Below are 14536 nucleotides of genomic sequence, written 5' to 3'. Positions count from 1 at the left end.
ATCATGACATCTAAGATCGATTGGCGAAATATTCTTTTCTCTTTCATCTAAAACAGCTTCAAACAAGTAGCATGCGGGAATACTTGTGACTGTCATGTTATGTGTTCTGTTTAATTTTTGTATTTTATTTTAACTCTTGTGTAAATCGCTTTTTTACAACTTCAGCTGTTGTGAAAGATGTAAATGAGGATTTTCGAAACACATTTAAATGTTATTCTCCAAATGTTTGATGTCGTTTATTTATTTGACAATGGTCATTTTATATGCGTCGCAGAAAGGAAGAGGTCCTTGGTGAACGTTGACTATCCCATTTGTAACGTGTAGGCAGTAATAAACACTAGCTATTTAAATTTGCTAAATATTAAGTCCGTTTACGGGATAGAAAAGGAACCACAAGCCAAGAATGACATTTAAAACGTATTTAACTGCGTTAGTGTAGGTTAACGCAAGGACGCATTGCTAGTTGTGGAGACGCCAACGCGACAACGGAAAATAGTCGTAAACCGAAAATCGTCCATAATTACATTTGGGGAACTAATATAGCTTTAGAAAATCAGTAATTGTGTTTTAAAAATATGCCGTTCTCACTAGAAGGCACACATTTGCTGTGCCGTAAAGCACATTTGAATGTGCCGCAATGAGGACGTAAACCGGATGTACGTGTAACAAACCGGAAGCAAAGAAACAGAAGAAGGAAACGTTTGCAAAACAGCGCGCCAATTTGATGCCGTGCAGACAGCACAGTAGGCTCTTGGATGTGCGTCAATTACACTTGGAAACTTGGGAGAGACTGGTAGTTGTGCAGGTACGTGGTAGCGAACGAGGCAATAGAAAGTTTATTTTGATTAATGTCCTACAGGCAATGATAATATATTAACTTTCGAAATGCGAGTGTGTTAATAACGTATGCTTCTGTTTTTAGGATGGCAGTGCCGTTTGTGCAGGACTGGGATGTTGTTCAAACACTTGGCGAAGGAGCTTATGGAGAGTAGGCAAACCTTTCTTATTTGTCTCCTATTGCACTGTTAATTATCCATATATTATGAACATCCCCTCAAAAAAAATTGCGCCGTGGCCGATGTGACTGGCAAAAGCACATTTAAGTTTCTATTGTCCTCCAAAGGCCATGCCTTGGTAAAATACATGTAACAAACGAACACACATGTCCCACTATGTTCTACAGTATTTGCCCTCATTTTGGTTACAGATGAATGATCGGAAAAACCACAGTAGTCAACGTTCAAGCTCAAACCGTTCATATAACGTCTTTGACTTCAAAGGGAATCAAACTGACCAGTTTCTTTCATGTACCACTAGCGAGATCCCAGATCACGTCAGTAAATGATTAATTTTGTCATGTCCCTCTCTGCTATTAGAGTAAGGCTTCTAGTGAACAGACAGACTGAGGAGGCGGTTGCAGTCAAAGTCATCAACATCTTACAGGCTAAAGAATGTGCGGAAAATGTCAAAAAGGAAATCTGCGTGCACAAGGTCGGTTGTGACCTCTGAAGCAATCCTTGAAGCATTTCAATTAATTAAATTGATAAGTGTGTGTGATCTGTTTTGCACTGTTCTATTTTCCAGATGCTAAACCACCGGAATATTGTGCGTTTTTTTGGGCATCGTAAGGAAGGAACTACTGTTTATCTCTTTTTGGAATACTGCACAGGGGCGAGCTATTCGACCGCATTGGTAAGACACAGCTTGATTCTAATTCAAATCCAAGGTTGATTCTAAAAATGTGTTTTTACAAGTCCTCCATTAAAATAACAGTAGAATCCACTTGCTACCATGATATATATTTTTTTGTAAAGGAAGCTTTTATATCGTGACTTTGTACATCCAGAAGTAATAAACAAATAAACACAACCAATCCAACTTGTATCTTTCAGAACCGGATGTTGGAATGCCAGAGAAAGATGCTCACAGATTTTTTCAGCAACTTGTAGCTGCAGTGGTGAGACAAGCAACGCTTGTATGCCATGTTACTCATTTGTTTGTGATTCGATCCAATTCTCACTTTATGCTTTTTGCAGGAGTACCTTCACGGAATTGGCATCACCCACAGAGACATAAAGCCTGAGAATATTTTGCTGGATGACAAAGGTAAGAAATTGTGATTGTGTATGCCATGAAAACATCTCATCAACTGGGATAGTCCAGAAAAAGAAACACATCAGTGGTTGCATGCATTAATGTCATTTATATCTCCCGTCATTTGATTTCTCAGACAACCTCAAGCTGACCGATTTCGGCCTCGCAACCATGTTTCGCTTCAAAGGAAAGGAGCGCCCAATGAATCGTCTTTGCGGGACTCTTCCTTACGTCGCCCCGGAGCTGTTGAGCCAAACCCAGTACAAAGCTCAACCTGCGGATATCTGGTCTTGCGGCATTGTGCTAACTGCGATGCTGGCTGGAGGTAACGCTCACTAAATAGTCACGTCCCAAAAAAACAAAATATGGTGGTCCTGCAGCTAATTTAGGTTTTATTGAGGATGTCTGCCAATTTTTTTTATTTCTTCAATCCATGCTAACAAAGGGCTTTTCTGAAATTGATTTTTTCCCCAATTGCCAGAACTGCCATGGGACCAACCTGCTGAAATTTGTCAGGAATATGTGGATTGGCTTAACAAAAAAACCTACCTGTCTCCCTGGAAGAAAATACAGCCAGTTCCTCTCAGTAAGTCCTGTATTTAGATATAAATTATGCATTTGCACCCCCTTTTGTGTAGCACATCGTCTTCTTTTTTGTAAGGTTTATTGTCCAAGTTATTATTGGCCAAACCAGAAGCACGCATCACCATTGCGGATATTCAAAAAGACCGTTGGTTCACTCAAGGTAAGTTATAAAACGGAGTGTGTCAATTAACATGAGATTTCTAATAATGATTTTTACGCAGGTGTCAATCAGCCACTGGATTCTTTAAACTCTGGTGCCAACAAACACCGGCGATCTGATGCTGATGTCATATCTCGAGCCATCAGGTGAATATTTTTCTTTTTCTTCCGCGACATAATTCTTTTTTTTAGGCCCCCCCCCCCCAAATTGTCAGCATTCTGGTATTTATCTATGCAGCGATGACAAGATACAGTTCTCCAGCTCCCAGCCCGATCTTGCTGTGGGAGGTTGGGAAGCCATGCTGCTCATCGGTCAATCAGACGGTCAAGTTAGCTTCTCTCAGCCAACCAAACCTGAGCACATGCTGCTCGGCAGTCAGCTGCTGGGAACGCCAGGAGCCAGTCAGGTGACTCCAGCAACTTTAATTCAGATTTTTTTTTTTTCCTTCAATGTGAATACGAATTCATGATATATTTGAATAAACTGAAACAAATACTAAAATTAATCCTTCAACAATCAAATCTCTCCTTTGTGATCGCAGACCCCATTGCAAAGATTAGTGCGCCGAATGACACGTTTTTTCACCTCGGTGAATGCCGACGCTTCTCTGATGTCGCTAAAAGGCGCCTGCGACAGCCTGGCCCTTTGCTACAAACTCACATGCAACAATCAGGTATGCGTTTGCAATTACTTTCGTTACAGGGTCCATTTTGATTATAGAATGACTTACATTTATAAACTCAGATCGGGATTGGTCTTTTTTTTTATTATTATTATTATTTTTTTTTTGCTGCCATGTCTTCTAAACCAAAATGTAAGACTTTTAAAACATGGAAAGTATGTACAGTGATACTTTAGCTTACGAACTTAATTGGTTCCCAGAGTGCGTAAGGCAAAAAGTGTGTATCCCAAAAAATAATTTCCCATAGGAAACCATTAAAATGAGAATAATCCGTTCCCAGGTCCCCATAAAACATAATTTAATACGTTCTAATTTTCTAAGCGTTATAACTACACAAAATATACCTTATTTTATGTATAATAAATGTCCTATGGTATTATAATTTAAAAAATAAACTGTACTATATAATAAAGTCGTTTGAATTACCTTTGTGATGATCGTTGATGGCTTGATGGAATGGAGTGGCCAGTTTCATCAGCATTAAACACTTGATAAGGAACGTAGCCTTCTTTCACCATCTTGAGGAATAGTCCCTCGTAGGTGCTTTGTCTGCGATGATTTTACCTTGTTCCTCATCAATTGTGTTCTGTTTAGCTGGGTTGATAGCTTTTTGCATCAAGTGTACAGATGGCTTGTGCGGGTTATTTGTGGAGCCTGATTGATGGGATGTTTTAACCTTCCAGTCTACACTCTGCAAAGTTGAAACGAGTCCAAATGTCACTGTTTTCTATCCATTTTCTCACCATTTCACTTTTGTTTTTTTTGTTTCAAGCTCTGTCGTCTCCCTTTTTGTGTGTGTGTTTTCTCACTCTCTCTCTGTCGTCTGGCTGTCTTTGAAAATAGTTTGTATGCCACGGTAAAATTTTCCTAAATGTAACGTTCGTAAACCGAAAAGTTTGTAGGCCAAGGGGTTCGTAAACCGAGGTATCACTATACGTGTTTTTCATGTAATAAGACTTTTACCTCTCTTTGTCTCTCAGGTGACTGTGAGTACACTCGACAAGCGCAACAGCAAGCTCATTTTCAAAGTCTACTTGCTTGATATGAATCAGAAAGTACTGCTGGACTTCAGGCTGTCCAAGGTGTTTTTTGGACTTGACTTTGAAAGATGACGTGAAACCGAACAAAAAATGGAATTGGTACACCTCCACATCGTTATCGTCATTTTGTGCTTACAGGGGGACGGTCTGGAGTTCAAACGTCTCTTCTTGAAGATCAAGCAGAAGCTGTGCGACATCATCTGCAATCAGAAAATTACCTTTCCAAACATGAACTGACATTGGCCGTGAAGGAGGGCGGCTTGTATTTATATATGTAGCTGTTATTTCTTTATTGTTAAATAATAATTAAGTGTTCCTGTTTGTTCTGTTTTGTGTTTGTAACACCCACTTCCTGCTGTTGTTTTTTTTTAGAAATAATGCAAACACTTGTAGATTAAGCATCCATATAAACGTTATATTTGTGTTCAGCCTGTAAAAACTCATTTGTTGCGAAGTTGCTTCAAGTTACACTGTTCAAAATCTTAAATAAATTATTTTTTAAAAGATATCCATGACAATCTGTGTATTCTGAAAGCATTTTTTTTTAAAGCGGATTTATAATAAGAATAATAATAATTTTATTCCTAAGCGGCTTTCAATTGAAACTATATTTCAGGTATAAGACGGTGATGACTTAGCCAGTACTGTAATTTTCTTTAGGATCCGGTCGCTTGGACGGTGATGGTAACATTGACAGGTTCGTTGTCATCCGTGGGAGGGGCTTGTCCGGCGGTGGTCAAGGGTGAAGCCGCCCGGGGTATTCTGGGAGCTACATAAAAAAATATATCAAAAATTACAATCAGCAAATCTGGTTATGGATCACATTAAGGGTACATATCCATCTTGCCTTGGCTGGATGAGCCCCCCATTTCCGGTATTCCGCCCTCTGTCTGGTTGATCACCTCATCCTCTGGGAAATTAATATTCTCCCTTGACTGGCTGTGACGCCTGGAAGTGGAAAATGTGACAACCAATTTATATATTTAGCGAAAGCCAAAAAAGGCTCTTACTATTGTATTGGGCTGAGGCTACATAGACTCACAGGCCAAACAACATGTCATGTAGTCCTGTGAAAAACCAAGAGGGGAAACTTCAATTCGGAAATTCGACACTAAAGCACAAACTAAAATGTGAGTGAGACTCACGAGGATTGTTGTTGCGGTTGCGGAAAATGTACATGAGCAGCAGCACTGTGACGATGGCTGCAAAAAGCATCCCACCTATGGCTGCGCCGATCACAGCCGGGTAGTTGTTGGAGCGTGGCTCGGCTGCAAAAAAAGCATATTTGACAAATTGCAGTAAATATGACATAATAATCACACATACGTACAATATATATATATATATATATATATATATATATATATATATATATATATATATATATATATATATATATATATATATATATATATATATATATTTTTTTTTTTTTGAGTCTTTTAAAACAGATTTTTTTTCAAAGAGGCATGTTGTTTTGGGAGATTAACTAATCCTTGCATGGATTGCATATATTGTACAAAAAAGACATCCGTGTCTTGTTTATAAGAAAGAACAACACACGACAAGTAGAATGAAAGGAGAATGGAAGGCAAACAAAGTCAGTGTTTTTTTTGTACGTGTGTGCATGTGTGTGGTTTGAGATGATTCTGTCACCTGAGTGAATAAAGAAAAAAAGAACAGTCTTATTAATAGCATCTACACTTAATTCATTACAATGTTACACATTTGTTTTCAATGTCGCTGTTGGTAGGATTGCATGTTTCATAACCTGTAGCTTGAACAAATAAATACAAAAATAAACAAATAACTAAATACAAAAATAATCAATAAAAAACAAATAGAATAAAAAATAGACAAACACAAAGAAACAAATAACACAATTTAAAAAACGAAACAATAAATAAAGACACAAATAAACAAATAACAGAATTAAATAAATAAAAAAAAACAGAATAAATAAATACATACATGAATGCAAATAAATAAATAAACACAAAAAATAACAAAATAAAAAATAATGAAACAATAAAAACAAATAGCATACATAATTAAATAGATAAATAAATAAACACACAAACAAATGAAAAAAATAAAAAACACAGGATAAATAAATACATAAATACATACATACATAACCAGAATAAATAAATACATACACAAATGTAAACAAATAATAAATAAACACACATAAAAAAAATAACTAAATAAAAAATAATGATAAAATATAAACAAATAGCCTTAATAATTACATAGATAAATAAATAAACACACAAATAAACAAATGAAAAAACGAATAAAAAACAAACAGAATAAATGAATAAATAAATGAAAAACAAACAAAATAAATAAATAAATAATATATAAACACAAATAACCAAATGGAAAAAAATAGACTAAATAAATAAATTAATCAATAAAGTAATAAATAAATAAATACAATTGGATGCCAGGTGGGTATGTCCAATTTTATTCTGTTGAGATTCAGCCCGGGAAATGTTACTTTGTACCATTTTTTAAATGTATTTTCTCTTTACCTGGCATTTTGGCGGCGGAAGGGTGCCCCACGGTTCTGTGGTTAAAGGTTATGACCCGGAACTGGTAGTTTGCAGTCGGTGTTAGCCTGCCCACAGTGTGAATCCTGACATGGGGATCCTGGATGATGATATGGTGCCAAACTGCAGCACTGATCCTTTCCTCCATTGAGTCATTGTTGCTTGCTCTCCTCCCTGGTCGATCGTTCATCCCCTTGTGCTGCACCACGAATCCCGTCCAGCCTTGCTCGGCATCGCCCTCCATCTTCCACTCCAGTTCCACCTCATTACGCAGGCGGCCGATGTACACCACCCGGATCAGGGTGGCATTGGGTGGCATGGGGTGCTCTGGGAAAAAAAAAAAATTAGAGCCGGACATTGTCATTGTGTTTTTGAAATATTATTTAAAATAATCTTACTCTTAACCACCAGCGTGAAGTTAAGGTCGGCTCCTCCGACCGCGTTGCTTGAGGTGCACCTGTACTCGCCGCTATCCTGGGCCTCATCCGTGTCACGCACGGTCAGATTGGCCCACGTTGATGTCCGCAGTAACATATACTTGGACGTGTCCCGGATATCCAAACCGTGATTATTGAACCACGTTATATGACCGGTGGGAAGGTAGTTGGCCCTCAAGTTGCAAGACAGCTGCACGTCAGCCCCTTCAAACACTGACACGACCCTGCGCTGCGTGAGCAAAACGGGAGCCTCTACGAATAGACACGAACAAGTTGTTTCCCATTTCGGGCACGTAGCATTGGTGCAAATACAGCGATACCTCAGCTTACGAATGCTTTATCTTATGAACTTTTCACCTTACAAACATTAAATTCGCGAGAATATAATCTTGGCATACAAACTAGTTTTCGGCAAACGAACCAAACCACACGCAGTGCCACAGTGGCTGGCAGACTAATTTTCGGCAGAAGAACACCAAAACCACACGGTCGAACAGCGCCACGCTGGCTGGCGGACTTGTTTACATCACTCCATTCCTTGAGTTCATACGTGGTTTGTTATCAAGGATACTTTTGCTATTATGGGACCGAAAAAGACCCCACCACAGGCTAGTGTTTAGCCAAAGAGGACGCAAAACAAAATTACGGTCGAACAGAAGGAGATCATTGAGAAACACGAACGAGGTGTGTGTTTGTGTGACTTGGCGTCCCACTACCAGTACGCGAAGTAGACCATTGCTATGTGTGGCTAAGGGTGTTTCGGTGTTGTCTAAGCAACGGTCTCAGGCAATAGGAGATGTTGAAAAACTTCTGTTGATTTGGATTAACGAAAAGCAGCTAGCAGCGGACATTGTGAGTGAGGGTATTATCACCGAGATAGCATGGCAACTTCACTCGGATCTCATCAAGAGGCAACCTGGAAGTTTGTCATCCATTCACAACTACCATCACAAAGGTAAATAAAATGACTTTATTATACAGTACAGTTTATTTCTTTAATTGCAATACAATAGCACAGTTATTATACATAAAATAAGGTATATTTTGTGTAGTTTTAAAGGTTATTTAGTAGAAAATTATGTTTATGGGGACCTGGGAATGGACTATTCTCATTTTAATGGTTTCTTATGGGAACTAAATGTTTGGCAGACGAACATTTCGCCTTACACACACTTTCTGGGAACCAATTAAATTCGTAAGCTGAGGTATCATTGTACTCGTCTTTGAGAACGTACCCAAGGTGAGCCCGCAGGTTTTGGTTTGACCCAGGACTGGATGTTTTGCATGGCAGACGTAAGGTCTTCCACTGCGGGCAGTGCCATAAGGAATGTTTAGTATGTTAGAGTTCTCTTCTCTGGGTGTAGCGTGGCCATTGGGGCCTTCCCACCACACCAAAGCATTGGGTGCCCCTCCATCCCATGAGCAGGATAACATCAGAAACTGCTTATTGGTCGTCACATAGGCTAAACAAACAGGTTCTGATGGAGGCAGATCTGGTAGAGAGAAAGAATGTTAAGGTAAGGAGAATTTCAGAGAGGACAAACCATTATTTGTCACTCACATGCCCGTATGCTACACTCCATCGATTGTTTAAGTGCTAGGTGAGACCCTGCGCATGTAAAAAAACTGCTAATGCCAGCAAGGTCTTCGGACGGCAGCAAGATGTCACTGTTATCCCGTCTGTCTGCCTTATCTTCTGTACGCTTCAAGTGTTCAGCCCATTGAACCGAGGCAGAAGGGAAACCCCCAGTCCAGGAGCAGCGTAGTCTCAGGGAGGTGTGATTCATGGCAGGCTCCATGGAGCAGGAAGGAGAGCCGTCTGGTGGATCTGTGGGGAGAAGAGTCGGCGTAACAAGGCAGTGAAGAATGCAGTATGCAAGGGAAGGACAAAATCCTAAGTATACAGTGAACGCAGCGGGAATATGTTCCAAACCCCCATAGGTGAAAATCTGAGATACAATTACACGAGTGGCGGACCGTCAAGGCCTGCAAACCCTTTTTCTGCTGGCCTAAACATATCTGAATCACAAACTGATGTTAATTATATTTTGTCCATGAATTCTTATTCAATAATTCCAAATTATCTTTCAGCTTCATTTCATTACTTTTCCCCTGTTGCGCTGCTTCCAGGTGTGTGTTTTCATATTTAACTAATCACATTTCAGCCATGATTTGTTACCAGAGTCAGAAATCTACCTGTACACCTTCACAATCAGTTGTGCGGGCCCTGCCGCATCAAATGTGTCGATCAAACTGTTGCTCTAACCAATCAGATTTCGAGTTGGCAATCCAGAAGGGGTACCAACGCCTTCACTAGACAATCATTGCTTGCGAAAACTGCTCTGATCACAACCCGCTAGTGACAAGAGCATACTGGCCAGAGCTAGCATACTGTATCGGAAGTGAGACGTATAAGCAAATTTATTTTGTTGATTTAATAACAGTTTTGTCAACCCACAATGGCCGAAGGAGGAAAAGAAATGGATTTTGTTGCAGATTTACTGTTAAAGCCATTTTCAAAACGGACTTTTCAAGAAAAAAAAATATACTTTTTCAAAAAAGGCCGCTAAGTTATTTCCTGGCTAATTGTACCCTCTAGTGGACTTGTAGTAAATCACATCACACTTTTTTCAGTCTGGATTAATTCAAGCATAGCACTACTGAAGGCCTAGCAAGGAAATCCACGGCCCGCCACAGCCCTTGACATCCATTTAAACATGTGATATTAATTAACATGGTGCTATTTTGTTTCATTCAAATATGAAACCCTAAAAAAACAATTGATGGTGTTTCAATTAGGAAAACTGAAATTCGGTGAAGACATTATCGGTTCAACAAAAATCGGAAGAATGGCAAGCGCTGGTCCTTATAGATGACCAGCGCCGCTTTCACATGACAGCAAGTACCTGCCAAAGCGTTCCATCAAGTTCCTGGACGGTCCAAATGGAAGAACCGGTCTGGAGGGGGCCTCCTTACTCATCTGTGTGTGTGTGTGTGTTTGTATGTGCGTGTATGTATGTGATTTATTTTTTTGGGGTTGAAAGTGAGTTTTTCGGAAGGGATAAATTTTCAAGGAAAGTGTCTGATCGAGAAAGAAATCAGGAGAAGTGCAATGGAGGAAAAGATCAGAAAAGATGAAGAAACACAAAACTCATGTCGGCGATGCAAAGTATCAACTCACAGTAGACAGTCAGGCTGATTGTTTTCTTGGATCGTGTGTTGAGGTAGGTGTTCTGCGCCAGGCAGGCGTAGTCGCCCGTGTGCATGCGGAGGACCTTGGTGATGGTGAGGCGCGGCCCGGTGTACACTTGCGAGTTGTTGTACAGCCACACGTACTGACTGGGGGGGTTGGACTGAGCTTGACATTGCAGGGAGACTGTCTCTCTTTCCAAGGCTGAGTAACCTCTCTCGGTCACCGTGTAAGGCGTCACTTGGATATGGGGAATGTCGGGACCAACTGTGAAATAAATATGTTTATTATTATTATTATTATTAAAGTCATTCACTGCCAGACATGCAAAAATGTGTCCACTCCAGTGCCAGGGTTTTTGTCATTGTTAATCGAATTCCAAGACTCACAGAATATTGAATTTTAGGACTACAAAAACATTCAATGCAGTGTAAGAAACCTTAGTCTCTCTTCTGTCATCAGTTAATTCCTAAATTATATGGGTCTGTAGTAATATGAGGTGCAAGTGGGGGTGGCTGTACAAAAGGCAAATGTTTTTTTCACTTCTTGTGGAAGTGAAAAAACATTGCCAGAGGTCTGATCAGCGCTTTATCGGCACCCCCTGCAGGAAAATTAATTCCTAAACTATATGGGTCTGGAGTTATCTGAGCTTAAAATGGGGGCGGGTGTCCAAAATACAATACAATACAAAACATTGCCAGAAGCCATGGTCAGCGCTTTATCTGCACCCAAGCAAGGAAAAAACAAAACCCAAACAAATTCGGGAATGGCCCTCTACGTCGTCATATTTTCAATTTTCGAGTAAATTGGTGAATGGCAGTGAATGTGTTAATTACGTTAGAGTGAGTTGAGAAGTTTACAATTTTGCCACCATCTTGTGAAATCTTGGTGTCATTAACTATTTGGAAGTAAAATGAGGAGTTTCATTTAGACAATGACAATGAGTTAATCAGCAGACATATTCAACAAAGTCATTGCAAAATTATTTCACAAAAAATGATCTCTACTCACAGATAATCTCCATCCATATGCGATCAGAGCGCTCACTGTTGACGGCGTTGCTGGCGAGGCAACGGTACCAGCCCGTGTGATTACGGTTCACCTCCGTCACGTTGACCACGTCGGTGCCGCCTTGCGCAAACACCGAGGCATTTCCGTGATGATTTTCTTGTTGCCAAACATATTGGATGGGTCCGGTGCCGTTATCCAGATTGCATCTCAACCATATCGTTGATCCTTCTACTGGGGAGCCATCGCTCAACAGGAGGTGTGGCTTTGTTACTGGAACTACAAAAAGTGTCCTTATTGTCTTTTTTTGTGAGTATAAGGTATAAGTGCGATCTGTACTACCACTCAATACATGTTTGACAATCAATTATCATTGATTGGTCTGGAAATTGCCTTACCTCGAACTATAAGGTGCACGTAGTAGTAGTACACAACGGGTACTTTCTCGATGTCATAGAAGGCCTGACACGTGTAAAGACCCTGAGCAACCACGGGAATCTTGTCAATACTCATATCGGCACTTTTCAAGATGGCCGTCACCTGCCCCAGAGTGTGGGCCAGCTTCTGGATCTTGGGACCTTGGCCCAAGTCGTACACCACCGCCTTGATGGCTTCAGTGCCGGGTTTGGTGAAGCTCCATATGTACATGTCGGGTAAGGTGGACCCGCACTCCAGGATCACGGCTTTGCCCACCACACCGTATACGCTGGTATCCCGGTACACCACATCCCCATTGATGGGCTGCGCTGGGAGAAGAGATGACACATATATGAAGTCCAAGATGGCGCCCGAGTAGGTAGCCGTCAGCAAGTGCGGTCACGAGCTTTGCTTTTTTTTTGGTATTTTTGTGTCTTCTTTTGTCACTTTGTGTTGTTGTGCGTCATGTGAATTGTTTTTCAGCATTTTTGGCCGCTACGACATTCATCAAGGAGGAGATTGTGCTGACCGATTGCACCCTTTCGGCAGCACAAATCTGCCAGCACCGTTTTTGATTGGGAGGAATTTCTGTGCCATTTGACTGTCATCGCTGGACAGCTCTGGGGCTATTGTGCTTTTTTGCATGGCTTGAGGAGTCCGGGATGAGCAGATAGAAGCGTCAGCGCAGAGCGCCGATGCCTATGTGGAACTGTCGCGGCTTGGGATTGACGCGGATTTACATGGGACAGGAGATATGCGACAATCTCTTTTCGTCAATAGATGCTACAGCTTTGTGTTTGCTTTCGTCATTCAGCTTGTAGTAGATGTGCACATTCCACCATGACGTCCCTGATCCACTAGCTAAAAGGACGCTTTGATCCTCTCCTCTTTCATCTAGAACTGATTCATACAACAATGAAGGTGCAGAAAGTTCTTGATATCGAATGACTGTCTGTGTCTTTGTGTTGTCATATTATTTGTTATTTTTACTTCAAGATGGCACCGCGAGAGTGGCTACCTTTCCAGCAGCTCCTCTTCATTTCATCACTTTGCTGCTGTGAAATGTAAATGTCTCCACTGCGAGACTAATAAAGGCTAATCCAATCCAATGCATGCTAACGTGTGGAAGATAGAGAGGCAGTGGTGTTGTTTATCACCAGTGTTCAGTTACAGGATTCATTGCATGCTACATTTACGGGATTCATTGCATTTACGACAACAGATTATTTGCCATATAGTCACACGGCAGAACTTTGATCACAATTTTATTTGCGGTTTATGTATTTGGTGTCTCTCTTTTCTGCATTTTGTGGGTTATAATGACAATATTGGAGTGTCATTTATTTTTGGGGGTGGCAACAAACTACATTGAAGAGTCATGGCCTTATGTGATTTAAAATGAAAACAACTTCAAATGCTTTTGTGCTTTTTTTGGTGACAAGCTATTTGAGTTAAAATGGTGCAGGAAAACATGTAGACAAACAATGTAACCACATTGACCGGTATGTATTTTTTTTGTCCTTTGTGAAAAGCGACTAATATTACTGCACTTTGTCGCTACGGGTGGCCAATGTACGCACACCAGAAGAAGCATGACGTGAGTTGGGTCAAAGAATTTGAGTTATGCTGCATGAACCCGTTTTGTACATTGTACAAATGATACGTTGAAAAATTCAAATGAAAATGACAATGAAACATCTTCATACTTACAATTCGCAGAGTAAAGCAGAAAGAGCAGCCCTACCAGTTGGGCCAGCATGATACCATCATGGTCGTCAATCCGGCAACCTCTTTTTTTCCTCATAAAACAGATAAAAATGATCAAAAAGTCAAACAAAATGAATTCATCTTCTTTTCTTACTCTCATGGAGACGTTTCCAGAAGAACCCGGTTTGTAGGTGTTGACTTTGAGTAGCCCGAGAGTAGGGAGGGATGAAGTCAACTGATTTGGGGCTCAATTATTCATATGTTTTTCCTTTCTCTCCATTCTTCTGTCTTTCTCCTGTTGGGTTAGAATGACACTGGTGATACTTTGCGCTCATCTATTATACAAGTGAGGTACACATTCTCAAGTTTTTTTAACGGTATTAGCAAGCAGGGTTTCAACAGACATGAACATTCCGGCGTATAATTATCACAACAGTTTTCATTTGGGCCCCAATCTGCTTTGGAGGATGTGCACAATAGGGATTAAAGGGGGATTTATGTGTTTGATTTTCTTTTGCTCTTTTTTGTTTCGGGACAAGGGGACGCATGAATTATGTGAAGACCTAAACAGAAAAAAACCAAGCATCTGCTGAGTATTTGCCCTCAAATTTAATCTTCTTTGGTGGAATTGTAGATATACGTTTTGGATTTTCATTTGAGA

The 14536-nt window shown here is 40.3% G+C and overlaps 2 protein-coding genes across 2 annotated transcripts; one reads left to right on the top strand and one right to left on the bottom strand.

Annotated features, from left to right (window-relative positions):
* Positions 1-671: 671 nt before the first annotated feature.
* Positions 672-5041, top strand: chek1 (checkpoint kinase 1). The gene is given in 15 exon segments (XM_089017705.1): positions 672-805; positions 923-988; positions 1377-1491; positions 1585-1666; positions 1669-1692; positions 1893-1957; positions 2037-2106; positions 2231-2419; positions 2576-2680; positions 2756-2839; positions 2901-2985; positions 3077-3245; positions 3381-3512; positions 4502-4603; positions 4700-5041. Coding segments are annotated over 14 exon segments (1386 nt in total). The 5' UTR covers positions 672-805; position 923; the 3' UTR covers positions 4799-5041.
* Positions 5042-5191: 150 nt separating this feature from the next.
* On the bottom strand, positions 5192-14136 carry vsig10l2 (V-set and immunoglobulin domain containing 10 like 2). The gene is made up of 12 exons (XM_089017701.1): positions 13879-14136; positions 12150-12497; positions 11755-12030; positions 10735-11010; positions 9115-9381; positions 8789-9046; positions 7515-7805; positions 7099-7443; positions 5707-5829; positions 5604-5628; positions 5409-5509; positions 5192-5330 (listed from the first exon to the last, which is right to left on the bottom strand). Exons 1-12 carry the CDS (start codon positions 14033-14035, stop codon positions 5218-5220), a joined length of 2580 nt encoding a protein of 859 aa, XP_088873827.1. The 5' UTR covers positions 14036-14136; the 3' UTR covers positions 5192-5217.
* Positions 14137-14536: the final 400 nt, after the last annotated feature.

The sequence above is a fragment of the Hippocampus bargibanti genome, linkage group LG16 (genome assembly GCF_051943395.1).
Source record: "Hippocampus bargibanti isolate YZ-2025 linkage group LG16, ASM5194339v1, whole genome shotgun sequence".
NCBI classification, from domain to species: domain Eukaryota; kingdom Metazoa; phylum Chordata; class Actinopteri; order Syngnathiformes; family Syngnathidae; genus Hippocampus; species Hippocampus bargibanti.
This window is presented reverse-complemented; position numbering and strand designations above follow the sequence as displayed.